The following is a 21,570-nucleotide window of genomic DNA, read 5'->3' as shown; positions in this document are numbered from 1 at the left end:
GCTGCCTACGGGGAAGGCCCCAGCTAAGAAAGACCCCCGGCAGAGAACTGGCCGGGGAGACACGTCCTGCAACTGTAACACAGCATTAGCAGCGAAGGGGACATAGGGGATAATAAAGCGTTAGGGAAGCTCGGAGGACGAGTGATCAGTTCTGCCGGCGAGGGGCCTGCGGAGGGGAAAAAGGATTTCACGAGAGGGATCATGTCAGCTGGGCCACAGGGAACCAGAGAGTCCGAGCAGAGGGGACTGCCTGAGAAAGTAGGGCGTGTTGAGGGCATATGGCAATTTAACATGGGAGCCAGGCTCTCAGGTGCTCAGAGGCTGGGAAGATGAGCCTGGAAAGGTAAGTCGGGGCATATTTTCTAAAGCCTGACTGCTCTGTTAAGACTGGAGTTCTGTTTCATTCAGTTTCATTTCTTTGTTTTTTTAAGATGTATCTCTGTGTAGACACAGCTGCAGTGATGTGGGGGGGGCTCTCCTTTGTTTGACAGTGTACCAGGAGTTTGACCACCTCCTGGAAGACCAGTCTCCCATCGAGTCCTACATCGAGTGGCTAGACACCATGGTGGACCGGTGTGTTGTGAAGGTTGGTAAGCCAGAGCGGAAGGAGCAGCCCCGGTACTGCAACCCGCCACTCACCTTCGTGGCACTTGGGAGATACAGAGCCCACCCTGAGCTATCTGAATGTTCCTCAGCAGCCACGGAGCCCTGGGGTTCTGAGGAGAGGCTTGGGCCCCCTCCGGAGGTGGGGGTTGCAGGAGGCAGGACCATGAGTCTCCTTCCCCTGACTCAGCTAGGTCAGCATCTCTTTTATCTGCTGTGTGCATTGGGTCTTGACATAAGATTTCGTTCTTTAAAGCATATTTTTTGCTGGAAGAAACAGCAAGTCAAAAACCATTGTTCTATAGCATTGAACTTGGAGACCCATTAAACCTTCCTAGTGTTTTTCAGGGAGACCGTAATAAATGAAAGGTTACGTTGACCACTGTTAAAGCTGTTCACTTTCTTGTAGGTGGCTGCCAAGAGACAAGGGTCCCTGAAGAAAGTGGCCCAGCAGTTCCTCTTGATGTGGTCCTGTTTTGGCACAAGGGTGATCCGGGACATGACCTTGCATAGTGCCCCCAGCTTCGGTAAGGCTGCCCCAGCCCTCCCCATATCCAAACACTTCCTCTCTGGACTTTGTGCTTGAACGCCACCTCTCTAGACTCAGCCTTGATCTCACTTGCTGTCCCTGAACCCACAAGGACATCACCCTGAAACTTACCTGTTCTGGAAGGAGTCAGCATTGTCAGGACTTTCAGGGAGAAAGATGGCATTGTGTGCTAATGTATGCGAATCTGAAAATGGAGGTTCTCACTCAGCTAGTATTATTGGAGTTTAGAGAGGACTAAAAGCAGTGGGTGCGCTCCCCTTTGGCCAGGTGTCCCCAGTGAATGCTGCTTCCAGGGACTATTTTGCAGAATTCCATAGTGTGGACTTCCCAAGACTGGGAACTAGAAAAGCCTCTGAGTTGGAATATTTCCATATGGCTCGACTGATGCTCCAGTAGTGGGGAGAGTGTCTAAAGGTTTCTTTAACACTGTGCCCCAATTGGATCCCTAGAACTTTTATGTTCATTTTTCCCTTGCTTTTATTGACCCGTTGGGTGCTCCTCACCTCCCTCCCCAAGTGCACACCTCCTCCTTCCAGAGTAACGCAACTTGGAGTCTCTGCCCAGGGGCGCTTACGTTCATCCACAGGCGGGAACCGAACCACCGACTTAGGGTGAATGCTGTGCTACCTTGTGGGACACGGTTTACCCCTTTTCACTGGAAAGAATGGAGTATGCATCGAGTCCAGGTCATCATTAGCAAAGTGAGGAGAAACCCTAAGGCATCATCCAGACATCTGAAATCTCCAAACACTTTGGCCTCAAATTTCGAGGCATTTCAGCAAAGGGCTGTTGGTAGCTTTTCTAGGTAATTGCTTCAGTTCACTATTTTACTTTGCAAGGAGAGATGTGGTTTCATTTCTCATTACCTCCAATTAAGCCAGTCGGCTCTGGGTTTCACTCTGGGTTTAATTTGACACTCTTCCATCCAGCTTTTTTATGGTCTTGTCACCATTTTCCAGTTGTGCTATACAACGAAGCGAGTATGTGGTAAAACAAAGGCGGCACTATTTTTTCTAAACAGCTCTGTCCATGAAAGACTGTGTTTCCCCACTTGGAGGAGTGTTTTGTTGTGGGTTTCTTTAATCTCGGCACTGGGACGCTCTCTGCACCGGCCTGCATCGTGGCTACAGATGAAGGTTCTCTTTGAGCTGTGTACGGAAATGCTCCAGTGGCTCCTACCTGGGCAGTGCCATCAGGCATGGCGTTTTGATGGCTTCTGGCTCAGCACAGTTAGTGTTAGCACATGTCACCTCTGGTTCTGGGAAAACCATTCACGCATAGCTGCCTTCAGTCCAGCCAATGGCTGAAACATTTTTGCAATCCGTTCATTGCTTCAAAATCAAAGAATCCACAATATCACACCCAACTATACGGACCCACATCCACAAAGCAAGCATCTTTTTTTGCTCTATCCCTTATTCTTCAGTGTGCTGATTCTTAAACTGATTATGTAGATTATTGAGGCCTCTTCATTAGACAGGGAAAGTAATTCAACTTGGCAGTATTCTTTGGAATTCATTTGTTTTTACTAAGTTAACAATATGATAAAGGAGGTCAGGACAGTAGGACAGTTAGGGTTCTATGAAGGGGTTGCATTTGTTACCAAGAAAATTTTCCTTGAAATGTATTCCTTTCTTTTTTGAACCATGCACTGTTTTAGGATATACTGGAAACGCGGGCAAATGGCAGAAATGGTCACAAGTCTCTTAGAAAAGGCAAGGAGATGTTCACCCGATTTCCCGTTGACAGGATTTCCCAACCCGAAGCAGGCTGAAATGATACCTGTTTCCAAGTGCATTTAGCACACTGTCTGCCGTGGTCCTGCTCATCCGACTTTATTGTTGAGTTCTGCAGCTTGGGGTGACAGGCAAGTTGAAAGAATCCGCGGCAGACAAAAGCCCAGCTCCCCCTTTCTGCCTGTATATGTCAAAGACACAGTTGGTGGTTGTGTTTGGGTCATGTGTGCCCTGTATAAAAACAGCTAATTAGGAAAAAGAGCCCTCTGTTCGCCGGCCTCCTCCCCCAACGGCAGGGGCCAGCTCTATCTGTCTTGTAATTCGCACGATCCTTGCCGCTGGGAATGGTGCAGGCTGGCCGCCATGTGAGGGTGGGACCGTCACAGCGATCCCGGGGGGTCTCTGCCACCTCTGCCCAGAACGGCCTCTTTCAAAGGTAGTTGACTCCTTTCTTCTCCTTAATTCCTTTTCACTCTTTTCTTCCTAATTCCTTCTCCCTGAAAGAGCCTATGCTGTGAACTGAAGTAGCCAGACGTTCTTTCTTTGCCACGGGCAGCAGTTTCTGGTAAAATCAGCCAGCAAAGGTAGGCTGGCAGGCGATGAACTTTGAGTCCTAACGGGGCTGAGGAAAATAGAGTCTCTACTTTTGAAACGCACACACACACACCACGTATTTTCCGCCAACTGCTGTGATTTCCGTTCAGAGGACACCTAGATCCCAGGTCAGTGCAGGTGCCTGTACCCTTTTACTCTGGGTTTTCACCACATGCCCCCGATTTCACTTGTAGGAACATCTGGAGGCAACCGTAGTTCTGGAAGTACTTCGGCATCAAATGGTTGGAAAACCACCCTGGGTTTGCCCACCAAGGGGGGAGGATTGCTCATGGCCCAAGTTTTCACCTGCTCATGCACTTGTTTTTCTGGCTTAGTGTTGTAGCTCACCAGCTCTGGGAGAGCCGAGGAGGCCATGCGGGAGCAGCCCCATCAGGGACCTGCTCCCACACCAGGTGGCAGTGACCAAGCCTTCCAGACTGCTTCTGCAGGAGTAGGTGACCAGGCCTGGCTCTCTTACCCAGAACCTGCCAAACATTGCACACGTCAGCCAGGCCCCCGCCAAGCACTAGGAGGCAGGAATTGCTTTTCCTGTATTCAGGAGGAGGCAGACTCAAGAGGGGAGGGGGCTTGCCCTTGGATGCGCCACAGACTGTGCTGAGCCCCCTAGGATCTTTTCCATGCTACAGCCCCTGTTCTTGCTGCAAAGCCACCACCTCGTCTAGCTTTCTTCAGTTGAATACTACTCATAAAAACAAGGTAACATTTATGGAGGGCCTAGTATGCACAAGGCACAATATTGGGCTCATCCTCATTTAATTCTTGCAACAACCTGTGAGGTCTGAGGTAGAACATGAAGCAAAGGCAGGACGATGCTGCTCATTATAACAAATACTTAGAAGGCACGTACTACCATTCAATCTGTACATTAACTCTTGGAGGCAGATAACAACAGGTGGAAAAGGAGCTTGGAGAATTTTCTTGCCCAAGATCAGTATGGCAAGGGAACAGAGGTCTATTTCAAAATCAGATTGGCCTGACCACAAGACCCATGTTTCTTCAGTTTCCACAACTCAGACAAACACCCCCGGCTCAGATGCAGAGCACCAAAAGGCGAGACAAATTTTTTAATCCTCACTGATGGATTTTTAAAAATCCATATTGATAAATTTAAAATTTTTTGAAGCTATGAGAGAGCAGATCATCATGAGTAATAAGGGATGCCAGAAATGATATCTTTCAAGTGTTGAGAATAAAGAACTGTCAACCATTATTCAAGAGTGAGGGCAAAGTAAAGACCTGTTCGGTTCTACGAAGAATTGAGAGAATGTGGCCCCATAGAATATCACTTAAAAAGCACTTAAAGGCTGCATTTCAGCAAGAAGAAAAATAAAGGTCTGGGATACAAGAAACAACCATGTTCTAGTTATTGTTGCTGTGTAACAAATTACCCCAAGGCTTAGGGGCATAAAACCGTGCTTTCATTATGCATGTGGATTCTGTGGGTCAGGAATTTGAACATGACACAGCAGGGATGGCTTGTCTCTGATCTATGATGTCTGGAACCTCAGATGGAAATACTCAAGGACAGTGGTGCTTCGACAGCTGGAGGCTGGAATCGTCTGGAGGCTTCTTCCCTCCTGTGTCTGTGCTTGGGTTTGGATGACTTGAAGACAGGACTGCTGTGATAGGATGCCTTCTGTGGGCACTCCCATGTGGCATGGCAGCCTCTGAACAGTTAAACTTCTCACATGGTGGCTCACTGTTCCGGGGGGAAGTCACATTGCCTTTTATGACCCAATCCCAGAAGTTAAAGTGTCACCTCCCCCGCTACTCTGTTGGTCAAAGTAGTCACAAGCCTACCAAGTTTGAAGGGGGAGCATAGACACCCAATTCTCCAAGGAAGGAATGTCAAACAACTTGGGGGCCCTGTTTTAAGATGAGAGAAATTCTTAGATTTGTAAACAAATTTAATTACTGATTATAATTTAAAAAATAATTTTTGCATGTTTAAAAAAGGTAAAGCAAGTTCTAGGCTATAATATAACATGTGGTGGTGGGAAGAGAATCTTCAAGGACTGGTTAAAGCATGATAAGGTTTTTGTCTCAGAATGTTAAATAATTTTAGACTTCATTGAAAAAAATATAGTTTGGATTTAATATATAGGATATATGTTAAAAAATGAAGAGATCGTCACTAAATCATCATAATTTACCAAGGAAAATGGAAAATTTGGAAAGAGATGGCAAGATAAAAGAAGCATAGAAAAAGGATGGTAAACAAAAAACATAAAATAGGACGCTAGAAATAAGATCAAGTAACAATCACAGTAGATGTAAAAGTCTCTTCCTTCCGAAAACATCGGGCATAAATGTTTTTACAGGCAACTTTTACTAAACTTTTAAGAAACATAAAATCCTTAGTTAATGAAAATGAACATGAAAATTGATGTTTCAGGCAATAAAAACAAAAGGTAAGTTCTACAACTCATGTAGCTAATATTACCTCAATTTCAAAATCTTGGAAGAATGGTAGAGGAAAAGAAAATTCTGACCCAACCACACATAAATATAGATGAAACCTTCTAAATAAAAATACTAGCAGAACAAATCCAGCAGCAAAATTTTTAAAATCATGATTAATAAGGTTTGCGGCAAGAATTCAAGTATGATTCAAAGTCAGAAAAATTACTAATTGACACACTATTAACAGATTAAATGAGAAAAATCATATGATCATCTCTATAGATATAGAGGGAAAAAAGGATTTAATATAATTCAGCTCTCAGGTATGATTTAAAAAAAAAACTCTTAGCAAACTAGGAATAGAGGGGAATTTACTTAATATGTTTAAAGGGCAACCAAAACTCTTCAGTGAATATCATACTAACTGGTGAAACTTTAGGAAATTTTCCCATTCAAATCATGAAGACAAGAAGGCCTTTTAACACTGTTTCTAATAGATATTGACTGGAAGTCCTAGCCAATGCAATAAGAAAAGGAAATCTAAGAATTGAAAAGGAAAACACAAAACTGCCTTTTGTTACAGATGTCATGATGGCTGACAAAAGACAATCTACAAGTTAATAGAACAAATAAGAATTCAACCAGATTATTCAATTCAGTTTTTTAAAAACATCATTGGTATTCTTAGCACTAACCAGAATCTAATTAGAAAATATGATTGAGTGTGTATATATATTAAGTATATACTAACATATATTAGGTATATATCATAGTATGTATAAATACATGCATATACCATTTGAGAGAGCAAAAGAAACTAAAAAATACCTATAAAATTCTAATAAAAATTGTTTGAAGATCTTCAAGGAGAAAATCTCCTGTTCATGTTTGGAAAGAGTCAACATCAAGGAGATCTTTCTATCAATTAATACACAAATTCAATTAAATTCTAGTCTAATTCTTAATTTTTTCCCTTTGATTTTGACAATCTGATGTTAAAATTCATGTGGAAAAGCAAAAGGCCAAGAATAGTAAAGACATTTTGAAGGTGAAGAAGAAAAAGATGTAGGGTCTGGTTTGCCTGATATTCATATTTGTTATGGAATAAGACAGTGTGGGTTTGTAACATGGTTAGATGGATAGAGCAATGAAACAGAACAGGGGTGAGCAAGAGAGACGGATACGAAACTTGTCTTCCCCTAATCAGATCCTTGCTCCCTTGTCTATTAAACAAGAGGATTGTATATATGACACAGATGGCATTAAAAATCAGTGGATTAGACAAATTTCTTCTAGACAAGCATTTTAGGGTACAAAAAAGAAAATTAGACCCCTTGTCTACAACTTCTGAAAGGAAACATCTAAATGGGGAGAAAAAAAAAAACCTTAAACCTTTTGGAAGAAAATAAGGATTGATACCTTTATGATCTTGAAGTGGTAAATTATTTATTTAAAAAGGCACAAAAAAAGACCAATCATAAAGAAAATATCGCAAAAATAACTACATTTGGATTTCAAACTTGAGTTTATTAAGCACACCATAAACAAAGTTAAAAGATAAAAGCCACAGAAAAGAACATATTTTGCAGTGCATATAACAAACAAACTGAATATATAATAAACTCCTCTAAATAAATTGTTTAAATAGCCCAAAAGAAATTCACATACCCCAATATTATTCAAATACCGCAACAGAAAAATGAGCAAAGTATATGAATAGGTGATTCACAGAAGGGGAAATTCAAATGGAAAGATGTGCATCTTTCTAGTAATTAAAGTAATGCAAGTTATAAAGACAATAAAATAATATTTCACACCCTTCAGACTGGCAAATATTATATTTCATAGACTGTCAATAGGAATGTAAAAAATTTTGGTGAGCAATTGGACACTAGCTCATAAGACTAAAGATGCAAGCACTCTTGGACCCAGCAGACACAAGAAAACAGGTACAGAAAATATTCATTAGAGTCAGTTTCCAATAGTGGAAAGTTATAAACAACCTAAATTCCATCACCAGGAGAATGGATAAATAAATTGTGGTATATTCAGACAGTGGCCATCCGACTGGAGCTGCATGATATGCGTCCATGTGGATAGACTGTCAAAAGCAAGTTGTAGACTGCTCTGCAAAGTATGATGCCATTTACATCAAGTGTGAAAACAGAAAACAACACCATACATTATTTATGGATACATAATTATATGTAGTAAGAGTAGAACAAATAAAAATACCAAATTCAAGTCAGCGATTAGCTCAGGGGACAAGCACCAGGAGGCAGAGAATTACAATTAAGGAAGAGAACACAGAGGCTTCATCTTTATCTTCAATTAAAAAACAAATCTGATTCAAACATAGTAAAATATTAAGTTGCTGTAAAGCCAGGAATTGAGTACACTGCCGTTCATTTTAAAATTCTGTGTACTTTTCTATATATTTGAAATTGTTCATAAGAAAAGAGAAATGCTTTGATTCTAAGAAATGTGATCAACTATGTTAACACGTAGCGACAGCAACAAAAATCTCCTTTGTCTGTGTCCTGATACCTTTTTCCATAACAGGCTCAGATGCCGATTCTGTGACTTTAGGCAAGTTGTTTAAACACTCTGAGCCTTCATTTCCCCATATATTAGTTGAAGATAATAATAATGCCAGTCTCACAGTGTTGCCGGAAAGAGAGGTTAGCACAGTGCAGATGGTACACAGGGCTTGCGCATTTGTTTGGTTGATCTAACAAATAGTCATTGAGCCTCTACTCTGTGCCTGCCACTGTGGTAGACACTGGGTACGGAGAACAGTGGGGAAAAAAAACCAGATAAACATCTGCATTTATGGAGCTTGTAGTCTAGTGTAGGGAGGCATGTGATACAGACAAGTTATAAAGTATAGGGAACGGTGTTAAGTACTAGGGAGAGACATAAAGCAGGGGATGTTAGCTGTAAATGCCTCTCTCCTGTCAGTGTCTCTGTCTTTGATGTTTCTGTCTTCCTCCCTTCATTCTGCCCCCCTCTTTCCCTCTCTCAGTCTTTCTGTATCCCCTTTTTCACTTTGTCCTCTTCTCCTTGCATTGTTCCCGTGGCCATGACCCTCCCCCGCCTCCCAGCACTGAACTGTTTGTTGCCCAATTATCTTAACGACTGACTTTTGCTCTGGAGGACCCTGTAGCTTTTGTGGACTCAGGGACTGAGCTTTAGGTTCCTTTGTACTGAAAGCACTTGGCACAATAGTAGGCAGGTAGCAGTAGCTCTACAAACTCTTCAAAAGGTGATTCAAAATTATAGACCAGTTGGGTAACTGATCAGAGCCATTAAGGAAGAGAGCTTGAAGCCCCGAACCAACACTTGCCCCAGAGTACTGGCCTCCAAGCCCAGATCTGATGTTTCTAACTGGGCAGTCTTGGGCAAATTTCTTCACCTCGTCAGATCTCTGTTTCCTCGTCTATAAAAGAGAAAGGTGTATAGATGATTTCCAAGGCATCTGCCTGTGATAAAACTACTAAACCCATTTTCATTATCTAGAGTTTTCCATTCTAATTTATTGTTCCTCAGTGTGTTTCTTTCTATCCTTACTGACCTAGAGCAACATTGCAGCAAATATTTTTTTCATTTTGAAGACGCTTTCAAGTATTTGATGCTATCTTTTGACCTCTTTGGTTGTATGAGCAAAACCATCATATTATGATATAATATCCTATTCAGGAGCAAAAGGGACTTTACAGATAACAAGTAGTTACCATTCATTAAACAACTAGTGTGTCCTTTTCCTCATTATGGTTAGTACTTCTGTAACCAAAACAAGGGGTTGTACTGTCTTCCCTTTTAGAGAGCTGTGTTGCATAATGATTGAAGAACAACTCCAGAATCCGAGAGTCTTGGGTTCAAGTCCCATTTCTGCCAGTTATTAGTTGTGTGACATTGGACACTTCACCTCTCTAAATCTCAGTGTCCTCCTTTGCAAAAGGAGAGTATCACTCATCTCCTATAGTTGTGATGAGGATTAAGTGTGATAATAATCCCGCACATTTATACGGGTCTATACAGATAATGAATCTGCCACAGAGCAAGGGCTCAAGAAATGGCTGGTTTTGTTTTTAACATTTACTAGGAGTAACTCATCCAGTGTCTAAGTTACTAAGTGGCAGAGCTGGATCTCAACCTGGGCAGATTGATCCAGCGCCCATGCAATTACCCACAATGCTGTACCTCCTCAGTGGTTCACGGGACCCATTTTGGGGAAGTGGATGGAAAGTTGAGCTTTGGAGACTGCATCTCACCGTGATTTAGCACAAGCTGACCCTTTCTGAATTTCAAATGGACACACCACCCTGGGGATGAAGGAAGAATGTGGAGGAAGTATAGGACGGGGTCCTGGCCTTGAGGTTTGTGGATACCAGGACTGGAGGTTGTGGCAGGCTCTGAAGAGAGGGGGATAGGAGTTGGTGTGTGTGACCCACTGGGCATCCACTGGCCTCAGAGTTAAGCTGAGGACTTTCTTCTATAGCCTTCTATAGAAGGTTGTGTATGTGTGTCTGTGTGTATGTGCAGAAGCCAGGTACGCTTAAAAAGCAGATTGATAAATTCCACCAAGAAGATGGAATTAAAAAGAAGAGTGATGAATTCCACCAAGGAGGTGTCGTCCACTTACCCCCAGATGGCCCCCATCACCTTATTTCTTACAAGTATCGTGCACTAACCAGTTATACAACTGGAGCTATAGCCCCAGCGCCCCATTCTTGAGACTTGAAAAGGCATAGCTCCCAACTCAAAGGGCCCTTCTGGGACCTAGTCTTTGCTTTTCCTATCTGTGCTGTGAGCAGACTGAACCGGATGGTCTGTAGGGGACTGGGAACAGATTTTGGAGCCAGACCAAATTGAGGCAAATCCCTACATACTGCTAATGAAGAGACTCCTTTCCTGCTCCCTAAGGGAGGACAGTACCACCTATCCCAGTCTGTGGTGGGGAGCAGACATGTGTTAAGGGCTTAGTAGAGTTTGGGCACATGGTAAGCGTGACGACGACGATGACTATGACTAGGACAGTGATAAAGGTCATGGTGGTGATGATGGAGTCACAGTATAAGTAATACCAGAGAGTCTTCCAGGTCCTCTAAAAAAGCAAACTAGAGGGAAATGGGAAGAGGAGGTCAGCTGTACATAGGTGGGTGAGAAGTTTTGGACATTTCATGGGAAGCAGAATAGCTACATGGAGATGTCCCCTTGGGAGCTGGAAGCATGGGACCGGAGACAAAGGTTTGGCCCCTCTGGCTCTGGCATTCCTGAGGCTTGATTAGAGCAGACATTAATCGAGTCCCTTCCACATGTGGATCATCCGACTGGCCATGGTGGCAGCACGACATGCAAGAAAAGATGGTCTTGAAATAATGTGTTATAATAGGAATATAAGGACTTACCTTATGGGGTGGTTGTAGAAATTAAATGAGAGACTATAAAACTTTAAACACAGAGACTGGCACTTTGGAAAAATCTTTGGAGAGGATTGTTTACATCCCTTTTTATGAAACAATCTACTCTTAAGAATTTGAGAATACCATATATTTTCAATCTAATACCTTTTCTAAGAACCATGTGTTAAACAGAGGTCTCAGAAACATTTAAGGAAATAATTCAGTTGTTGCAAATTTTAATTTTCAGTTCTGCTCCCAGGATTGTCAGGTACATCGGTATAGGGAACTAGAAGGCAAAATCCCTGCCATGGACATCCTTAAAGTCCAATCGGGGAAATAAAACATAACTTGTGGAAGAGATAAAAATGAAAGACACCATGTCAGTAACATGGTGAACACAGTGAGTCATGCTTAGATGAAGATGAGGCCAGTGGGTCTGTGAGGGCTTAGCTGGCTCAATGGCATTTGGATAGATGGCTCAGTGGGTGCCATTTTTGATGAGCCAGACTGAGCAAGGAAAAGACTCACTTGCTACAAAGTGTTAGTGACACTTACCTTATGTCAAGCACTAGGCTAGGCTGAGGATACAGCAAAGAGGAGCAACTTTTGACCATGCAGAGATGATAATGGAGTGGGGGAATGAGAGACTTGAACAGAGCAGTGGAGCCCAAGGTAACGTGGATGATTGAGCAGGTGGAGGGGCGTACATGAGCTGCCATGACTTACCTTTCTGTTTGGGTCTTCTCTTACCAGGGTCTTTTCACTTAATTCACTTGATGTTTGATGACTACGTGCTCTACCTGTTAGAATCCCTACACTGTCAGGAGCGGGCCAATGAGCTCATGCGAGCCATGAAGGGAGAAGGAAGCACTGGTAAGCTGGCATTTCACTGGGAATTGCTCTACTTGGCAATTTGATTTGTACCCTTACTTCCATGCTCTGTGTTTCTTTAGCTCTGTCTTCCAAAGAATTTAGTTGTAGTGGGCAGGCCAAGTGGTATGAAACCAGTGATGTCTTTTTCTTCTTTAGAGTGGGCACACATGTGTATGGAATTGCCTTGCACGCCATGATGGTGGTGCAAAATCATCAAAGGGCTTGAAGCAGAAGGGTGACATGACACAGATGAGAAAGAATATTTCCATTTTTAAAGTCCTTTAAAGACAACTTGCCTTGACCTTTGGCTCTGAGGACCCACCCTTTCTTTACCCATAGCAGAAGTCCGAGAAGAGATTGTCTTGACAGAGGCCACCCCGCCAACCCCTTCCCCGGTGCCATCGTTTTCACCAGCAAAATCTGCCACGTCCGTGGAAGTGCCACCTCCGTCCTCCCCCGTCAGCCACCCATCCCCTGAGTACACGGGCCTCAGCACCACAGGTAATGAAAGGTCCCCCTGGAGGCTTTGAGTGCGGAGTTGGTATTTAAAGCAAGAGCTTTCTGGAAAAACATTCTTCCCCTCAACCCCCCAAAACAATGCCAAGTATTTGCCTGGATTTACAGATGCCTTGCAGTTACTCATTTATTCGTATGTACATATTCTTCATGCTTCTGTTTTCAAGTTGGCAGATTGAGTACATGATAATCACCACCCCCCCCCAACTAAGCCACTGAAATGATGAGAATGATATAAGACATAAATTAGTACACAGCCATTCTTTCTTGAAAACGAGAAAGGGAGCTCTCTGTGAACCAGAAGTTGAGAGGCATCTCTGGAAAGTGGGGCAGCCAGGAAGCCATATGCTAAGACATGGCAACCGTGTCGAGGCGGGGGCGGTAAGCAAGGTACAGGCTGGGGCTCTGGGGTTCCCAGGGAAGCGGAGACTCCCTCTGGTGGGAGGCACCGAGGAAGACCTCACAAAGGAGTGGATCTTCATTTTAACGGAGGACGGTGGAGCAGAAGGGCCTTCTAGACAGAGGGCGGTGTGAAGAGATGCACAGGGGTGGGGACGTGTGGGGCCTTCTCAGGGCATGGGGAAACTTTGTCTGAAATGTAGGAGGTCTGTGGAGGGATCTTGTGAGGCTGGCGTCACATCCTGAAGGATCTTGAATGCCAAGACACGGTCTAGAAATGGAGAAGAAGAGGTGATACAAGGATAATAACAACTAGTTGCTACGGTCCCGCTTACCCGGGGAACCCTGCACGGTTGTGGAGGAGAAGTGGAGGGTAAGAAAGCTTAAATCCCTTGTTCCGGGCACCACAGTCACTCAGCCATTCAACGAATGTCCTTCAGACATTGCTCATGAGACTCGTGGAAATGAGATTGTGTAGGTGGACTATTCAACAAGTGTTAGCTAATATGTGATAACACATTGTGTGTGTGTGCGTGCGTGCGCATGCCTCTAGAGCAGCTCATGTGGTTGCTGTGGGGGTCAGATGAGGTAAGAGAGGCCAAAGTGCTTCGCTAACAGTGAGTATGATCCAGACAGAAGGGCTTACTGTGACTAATGCCTAGAAGGTGAGGGCTACGGCCGATGCTCCAGGGGCCAGAGGAAGCAGCAGTCCCCTCCCTCCCCACCTGAGCTCTGGCAGGCAGGAGGGAAGCTTGCAGGAGAGAGGGGACATGTGAAGGCGGCCTTAGAAGCCGACAAGTAACTAACAGGAGAGGAATGGAAGGCAGACATGACCTTCTGCTAGATGGGCCCTGGGTGGTGCTAGGCCAGCGGAATGACCAGTCCTTGTGGAGTGGAGGGCTCCTAAGACTGTGATAATCCATTCATCCTCTTTCCTTCCAAACCTGCTTAACTATGCTCCCAGTCACCCAACCCCAAATCTGGGAGTCAGCTTCAAATCTTTCTCCTTAGCTCCTGTATTATTAGGATAGGCTAAGCTACTGTAACAGATCTCAAATGTATGGAGTTAACACAGGAGAAACCAATTTCAGGCTTGCAGACAGTCCTGGAAGGGGGTCTAGGTCAGAGAGGGGGCTCTTTTTAATGCAACTATTTGGAAACACTTGGTCTTTCAAGATTAGGTTGCACCATACCCCAGGGCAGTGGTTCTCAAAGTGCAGTCCGTGGACCAGCAGTCTCAGCATCTCCTGGGAACGTGTTAGAAATGCTCGTCATCAGGTCCCATCACAGACCTTCTGAATCAGAAACTCTAGGGGCGAGGCCTAGAGGTTTGGTCAACATGCCTCCAGGTGCTTCTGATACACACTAGCTCGAGGCCCACTGCTTTTGGGCTTCGTCAAGTCTGCAACCAGCGGACAGAAATAGAAGGTGGGTGTGGAGGGGCGCCTGGGTGGCTCAGATGGTTAAGCGTCTGCCTTCGGCTCAGGTCATGATCCCAGGGTCCTGGGATCGAGTCCCGCATTGGGCTCCCTGCTAGGCGGGGAGCCTGCTTCTCCCTCTGCCTCTCTCTCTCTCTCTCTCTCTCTCTCTCTCTCTGACTCTCATGAATAAATAAATAAAACATTTAAAAAAAATCTATAAGTTCCCCTTCCTCTTAAAAAAAAAAAAAAAGAAGGTGGGTGTGGAGAGGAAAGCCCATTTTCTCAAAGGCCCTGGCCTGAGGGTGGTGCCAGGTCCCTTTCACTTAAATCCCCCGAAGCGAGGACTCAGTCACATGGCCTCATGTAACTGCAGAGAGCAGGTGGGAAATGAAGGGTAATTTGACGGACCCATTTCTTCCCATCCCACCACTGCTGTGTGTCCGGGACTTCCCCACCTCTCCTGGACACCCAGCGGCCTCTCAAGCTGCTGACCTGCCTCCACTCTTGTCTGTCTACTTTCTCAAGGCCCACCGAGCTGGTTTCCCTGAAGCTGTGCCTCCTCAAAGTGCAGGGGCCGAGTCCACCACCTCGCACTCAAGCCTGTGAGCAAGCTCCTTCTCCAAATCGCTGCTCACACTGCTCCCCCTCCGGGGCTCCCCTCCTTCCCCCTCTGCCTGAAGAAATCCTACTCTGTTCTTCGTTTCCCTCACCCTGCGGGTTCGAATTTTCCTCCAGACCCTCACAGCATGCTTGGGCTTACTTATATCCGAGTTCTGCTTAGAATAGAATTGTTTTCAGAATAGACTAGGGACTAAATTGCATGTTTTTGAAGACCAAATAAATAGGGTGAGATTGCCCTATTATGATGTTTTTTACCCATTCGTTCACTTACACGTCCACCCATTTATCTATCCATTTATCCAATAAATAATTTCTCCAGTGGCTTCTATGTACTAAACACTTGAGGTCCTTGCTTCCTGTGAGTTTATCATTTAGAGGTTCGGGTTCTGATAAGCAGGCTGGCAGTCACAGATAATGTGAGGAGTGCTAAGTTGGGCTGATTTGGGGAGAAGGGAATAGAGGAGCACAAAAGGAGGCTGTGTATCTGGAGGGTCTGGGAAGGCTGAATAATGTGAGAGAAGGTAGTCTTGGCAGAGGGAGTAAGTATTAGTACAAAGACCTGGAGGCAAGAGAGAGCATGGCATTTTCAGAGAAGATACAGTATATATCCTAGGAATCTTTGATTAATTCCTTCCCTCAAGTTTCCTTTCTCTCGAGAACTAGTGCTACTCAGAGAGGGAATGAGCAGGTGCTTAAGAGCCTATAATATGCCTGACCTCTCTGCACTTGGCCAGGGGCGGAAACTTGCCTGCCGGTGAACTCAGCGGTCCTTTGTCAGGGACTGCTAAGGAGACCAGATTCTTCAGAGTACTGAGAAGTAGGGTGGTCAGTAATTGGCATTAGATGGAGCTTTGATTTCACGTTGGGTACGCAGCTGGAAAGCGCCCTCCTCTTCTGTGGAAATTTACATTTTGGCATCACATATCTGTTTACATGGATGCACCTGGAATGGTGTTTTGTTTCCACTTTGAGGAGGAAGAACATGACCCCACACACACACACCCAACCCTCACATTTTCCCTCCGTCGTGGGCTCTTGTCATTCCTGCTTAGGAGGCTTGGGAAGGAAAGCCGTACGGGAAAGAACCACCTTAGTCACTGTGAATGAAATGGGAAGAGAACTTGAGCCCTGTTCACAGCTCTTCAGCCGCTCAGGGGTCCTCCCCAGGCCGGAGCATGGGGCAGCGATCCCCAGTCTTTCGCCTCAGTCGGGAAGGAACCAGGAGGGTAAGAAGGGCTCTCAGCCTCACCCCCATCCCCCTGGGAGACACACGCGAGCCAGTCGGGGGTAACATCCTCACTGCGAAAAGAAACGGAAATTATGCAAATCAAACAGTCGTGCATTGTGGAGCAGAAGCGGTTTGGGTGAGAACTTTCCTGCAGCGTAGCAGCTTGTCCAGCAAGGAGACTGTAAGGGAAGAAGGGGACGGGAGGGCTGTGAAGTCAGGATGTCTAAAACCTCTTTATGATTCTCGTCCAGCTAGTGAGTCTGCCTGGCTTTCCTCACAGCACTGTGGAGGCCTCAAGGTGTGGCAGGTGTGATAGTCAAACCCACAGGAATATCATAAATGTGTTCAGAGATTTCTGTGCAATGTGTTCAAGAGTCATAAAAGTAGCTTCTTAGAAATACAAATGTGAAACAGGTTCTCTTCAGATGATCGTAACCTTTGAAGATTTTGGCACATTCCTGCTTTGTTCTCAGACATCTCCAGGGGGCATTAAAAATGTCATCCTAGATAAAACTATGTGTAATATTTTTCTCAAGTACCACTTTTGAAATACTCCATTGCTAAATTGGACTGGATCTTGGCATGCATGTGGGTCATGGTCTTGGAGGAGACATAATTTCCTAACAACATCTATGGTTTTATAGATACTGCATTATAAAGCACATGTATCCCTGATATATCCTAATATCCCAAGATATTAGGAAATATACTATGATAGGTTTCTTAAATTGGGGGATTTATGCAAATATTTCATTGACCAATGTTGTGAATTGGAAAACAATTATTGTGTATCTTATAAAATCCATTTGCCATGTTTCTTTTTTTAAAAAGTTAACTCAACATATGGTCTTCATGCCCAGTTAATTTTTATTTCCGTCTTAAAATTACTGGCAGATTTATATACCATGACTTTCCAAAAAGTATCTGAAGTGGTTAACAATTAAAAAAAAGAAAAAAAGCAAATTTTTAAAAAGGACCCAAACCAGAAAGCAAGAAGTGGGGAAAATTAAACAAAATAAAACCACCCCTGCTAAAAACAGTTTGTTAATATATTAAATGAAATTTTATGTGACCTAGTTATTTTGCTGGGTCTCTAGCATGCTCTGAATATCATCCCTCAGGTGATACAGGTATTATCAAGTTCAAGTTAGAGTCAAGGCCAATCAGGTGTCTGCAACTCTTCCACATATCAATGTCTCACTTTTGATGGACACTTCCCCATTTTTCAGCTGTGAAAAAGAGAACAGTATTATGTCTGCTTGGTGAGCACAAAGAGAAAATTAATTCATTGCACATAATCTTTTGGCATCCTTTGGTACAAGCTCTAGTGAATACAAAGTCCTTTATTATAGCTAATGAGTTATGACTTACTAGGAAAACAGCCACTCTGCTTATCTATGGCTCTGTCTCGTTCTATGCCCATACCTACATGTATTTCTAAATATGTTTTCTTAGGACTGTTTTCATTAATTGTTTTTAAAGGCATGGAGGGGGGTGTGGAAGAAAGTGAAAGGAAAGGAATATTGGGCACCTAAAATGGAACCTGATACTGGCTGATTTTGTTTGGGCATGTTCAAGTCTATGGGGAGGCCATGATAAGTTACTGGGTAAAGGATTCCATTTCAACAGATTTCCACAAGGTAAAATCTAGCCCACTTATCCGTTTTCTTCCCTAACTTTGTGAGCTTGGCCCAGCAAAGGTCAGAAACCTTCATTTTCGTTAAGAAAAACTGGCTTTTCTCCTCCTCAGGAGCATGGCAGGTGGTGCCAAACTGACTGGCCCACTTAACATGACATTGGGCTGCAATTCTTCAATGTCATTTAACGCAAACTGTATAGCTCCTGCTCTGTCCCTGTGAGGCCTCGGAAGGGCGCGAAGACCTGGTTTATGATGTCATTTGAAGTAGTCCCTCCTTTAGCAATGACAATAAAAGTTAACTATTAAACTCATGTTTTTACCTTCCCACTATGGGTTCCCTGCACCACAAAACCGGCAAATTAAATCACTGAGATGCTAGGATGCCTAAAGAAATAAAGGCAAATTCCTTATAAATGGCCCTAACTGTAGAACATCTGGCCTGCCCAGCTGCATCTTCTCTCCATTGGTTGAGGATGTAACAAAGATAACTGGCTCCTACTCTTTCCAAATAACAAAAGCTCAGTTATTCTGAGGGCAGCTAAAAGGAGCGGGCCATGGTGGACACCGCAGCCCCGCCCCAGAGCCCACGATGACTCACTGACACATCCTCGGAGTTGTCCCTGCCAGTGAATGCCCCCTCCTCCAGCCCTGCTGCTTCCTTTTCTCTAAAGGAATGGAATTAGGAAATATAAGCTGGGCCTGAAAACAAATTGTTGAATCTCTTCTTGACTTCACATCGTCAGGTCTTGGCTTGGTGTTGGGGGCCTCTGGATTTGCTCGTCCATTCTTCTGTTGACTTCTTTTGTGTCCAATCTGTGCCATGTCCTGGGGGTACAGAGTGGTAAGAACAGGCAGAGTCGCCACCTTCATGCTCCCTAAATCCTAGTGGGTAAGAGAGTCAATACAGAAGTAAACTACCAGGTCAATAAACCATTTCGAATGGTCATAATGAGAATAAAAGTGTGCTAGGAAATGGTCAGAGGAGGCCTCTCTGAGGAGGTAGCATTTATCCAAGACCCGGAATATCAGAAAGAGTCAGCCACATAAAGTCTGGGGAGAGGAAAAGGTCATTCTAGGTCATGGGGAACAGCACGGGCAAAGGCCTGAGGCAGAGAAGAGCCTGGCATATTGAGGACTGACTAATGTGGATAAATAAGTGGAAAGTGGCAGCAGGGGAAGCTGCAGAAGTAGGCAGGGCCAGATTCTGAACCAGCACCTCTCTCTGGGAACGGATCCATTTGCTGCTCCTGGCCAGTTTTGTCAATCAGATTGTGGCCTGGGAGCTACTGATAAAGTCACCCAAACAGATGAGGTTTTCAACTTCAGCAAGTATTCTCCTTAAGCACTATTCCCTGGAGGATAGATGGCCAATAGGATAAATATATACATATGAAATCTTCTTTTCCTGTCTCAGTCTTGAAGTTTACACGAAATGTTTGCTTAATAGCAAATACTGTAAGGGGACACCATTCAAATAGAATTTTCTGTGATGATAGCAACTTTTTTTTTTTTTTTTTTTTTAATCTGAGCTGTCCAAAGCAGTAGACCCTAACCACACAGGGCTACTGAGCACTTGAAAGGTGGCTGGTGCAATTAAGGAACTGAATTTTTTAATTGTATTTTGTTTTAATTAAATTTAAAGGGCCATCTGCGGCTAGTGGCTACTGTCTAGGCAGCTCCAAAATCTAGACATACTTAAAGGAGCTTATTTCTCAGGAAGGTACTAACAAAAGGCTTAGGTTAGATCAAAACCTGAGCAACATCTGTGATGGTTCATAGAATTCTAGCGGGGGAAAAGGTTCAAACAGTTTAGTTCAAGATCTGAAGGAGGGGTGCGGCAAGGTAGCCTGGAAAGTAGCCTGAATTTTCACAAGTCTGTACCAGGACCCTACAACTTCTGATCTTTAATGGCCCTCAACACTCCATGTGAACGACAGGAGGCAGTGGCTTAGAGAGCCTTGCTACTCAAAGTGGGGTCCATGGACCAAGAGCATTACCATCATTTAGAAGCTTGTTTTAAATGCAGAATTGCTGGCTCAACTCCCAACCTATTGAATCAGAATCTGCATTTTTAACAAGATCTCCAGGGATTCAGACGCACATTCAAGTGTGAAAAGCCGCTGTTGTTGTAGAAAAACTTTGGAGTTGGACAGGATCTGGGCTCAAATTTGAAAAAGTCTTGGGCCACAATTTTCTCACCTGAAAAAAGGAGGTAATACCACCTACCTCAAAAGGTTATTGCCAAGGGGCACCTGAGTGGCTCAGTTGTTAAGCGTCTGCCTTCGGCTCAGGTCGTGATCCCAGGGTCCTGGGATCGAGCCCCGCATTGGGCTCCCTGCTCGGCCGGGAGTCTGCTTCTCCCTCTCTCACTCCCCCTGCTTGTGTTCCCTTTCTCGCTCGCTCTCTGTCTGTCAAATAAATAAATAAAATTTTTTAAAAGTTGATTGCCAAGATTCAGTGAATTAAGTCTGGTTTATGTTGGATGATTAATCATTCATTCCTTCATTTATTCAACAAGTTATTTCTTTTTTTTTAAGATTTTATTTATTTATTTGACAGCGAGAGACACAGCGAGAGAGGGAACACAAGCAGGGGGAGTGGGAGAGGGAGAAGCAGGCTTCCCGCTGAGCAGGGAGCCTGATGCGGGGCTCGATCCCAGGACCCTGGGACCAGGACCTGAGCCGAAGGCAGACGCTTAATGACTAAGCCACCCAGGCACCCCTCAACAAGTTATTTCTGACCCCCTGTTATATTCCAAGCCCCCTCCAGGAAAAACGACAATAACAAAAACTCAGGGAAGAAAAACATTCTGTTGGGGATGGGAAGAAAGAAAATCTTCCTCTCCTGCAGTTTTAGTTTTAATACTAGAACACATGGACAACACTTATCTTTATAGGATTTTTAGATCTTTGGGGATCTTTATAGAATTCTCAAAGCTCAGGGGGTTTTCTCCACGATCCTCAGACTTTTAAGTAAGGGTGAGCATACAGGGAGGGGAGAATAAGAGAAAGATGTGGGAATTAAGCACATAGGGAAGGTTTGTTATTGTTATGCCAGTAAATAAAAAGCATCAGAGCGGTCTTAAAAATTAAGCACAAACTGTTAACTGCACACATTTCCTTTTATTAGTTTCCTTAAAAAAGAAGCAGCGATTCTCACTGGAGGTCCCACTGATAGGAATGGGAATGTAAGGGGTGTTCTTTTCTGGTCCCCAGGCAGAAAGGGTTTCTCACCCAAGCCAGTAGGTGTTAATCTGCTTAAGCCTGCCTGAGTGGGTCTCTTAGATTGCTGGCACATGGCCATTTAGGGGTTTTGTTTCCCAGACCACAGGAGCCCATTTTTCCAAGAGTTCCACTAGCTTTTTGTTTGATAACGTCTATTTCTAGCAGCATTTACGCCTTCAACAACAATTTCAATGAAACAAAAATTTACTGAACACCTACTATTTGGCAGACACTCTGTTGGGGATACAGAGATGAATAAGGAACGGTTGCTGTGCTCCAGGAGCTCATACAAAAGTAACTTGCACTGCATTCTCTCAGGTGATGGCTATTACCGCTA

The 21,570-nt window shown here is 44.1% G+C and overlaps 1 protein-coding gene across 6 annotated transcripts in view; it reads left to right on the top strand.

Moving 5' to 3' along the window:
• RFX4 (regulatory factor X4) overlaps nt 1-21,570 on the top strand; it is a 155,111-nt gene that overhangs the window by 118,164 nt on the left and 15,377 nt on the right. For 5 of the 6 annotated variants that reach the window (XM_027592056.2, XM_027592055.2, XM_027592053.2 and 2 more), the window contains 4 exons: nt 492-586; nt 1,013-1,130; nt 12,066-12,185; nt 12,525-12,686. In XM_027592056.2, coding sequence (XP_027447857.1) covers nt 492-586; nt 1,013-1,130; nt 12,066-12,185; nt 12,525-12,686 — 495 coding nt within the window. The remainder of the gene's footprint in view (nt 1-491; nt 587-1,012; nt 1,131-12,065; nt 12,186-12,524; nt 12,687-21,570) is intronic. The other variant, XM_027592054.2, reaches the window with a different exon arrangement.

Source organism: Zalophus californianus, chromosome 9, assembly GCF_009762305.2.
Source record: "Zalophus californianus isolate mZalCal1 chromosome 9, mZalCal1.pri.v2, whole genome shotgun sequence".
NCBI classification, from domain to species: Eukaryota; Metazoa; Chordata; class Mammalia; order Carnivora; family Otariidae; genus Zalophus; species Zalophus californianus.
This window is presented reverse-complemented; position numbering and strand designations above follow the sequence as displayed.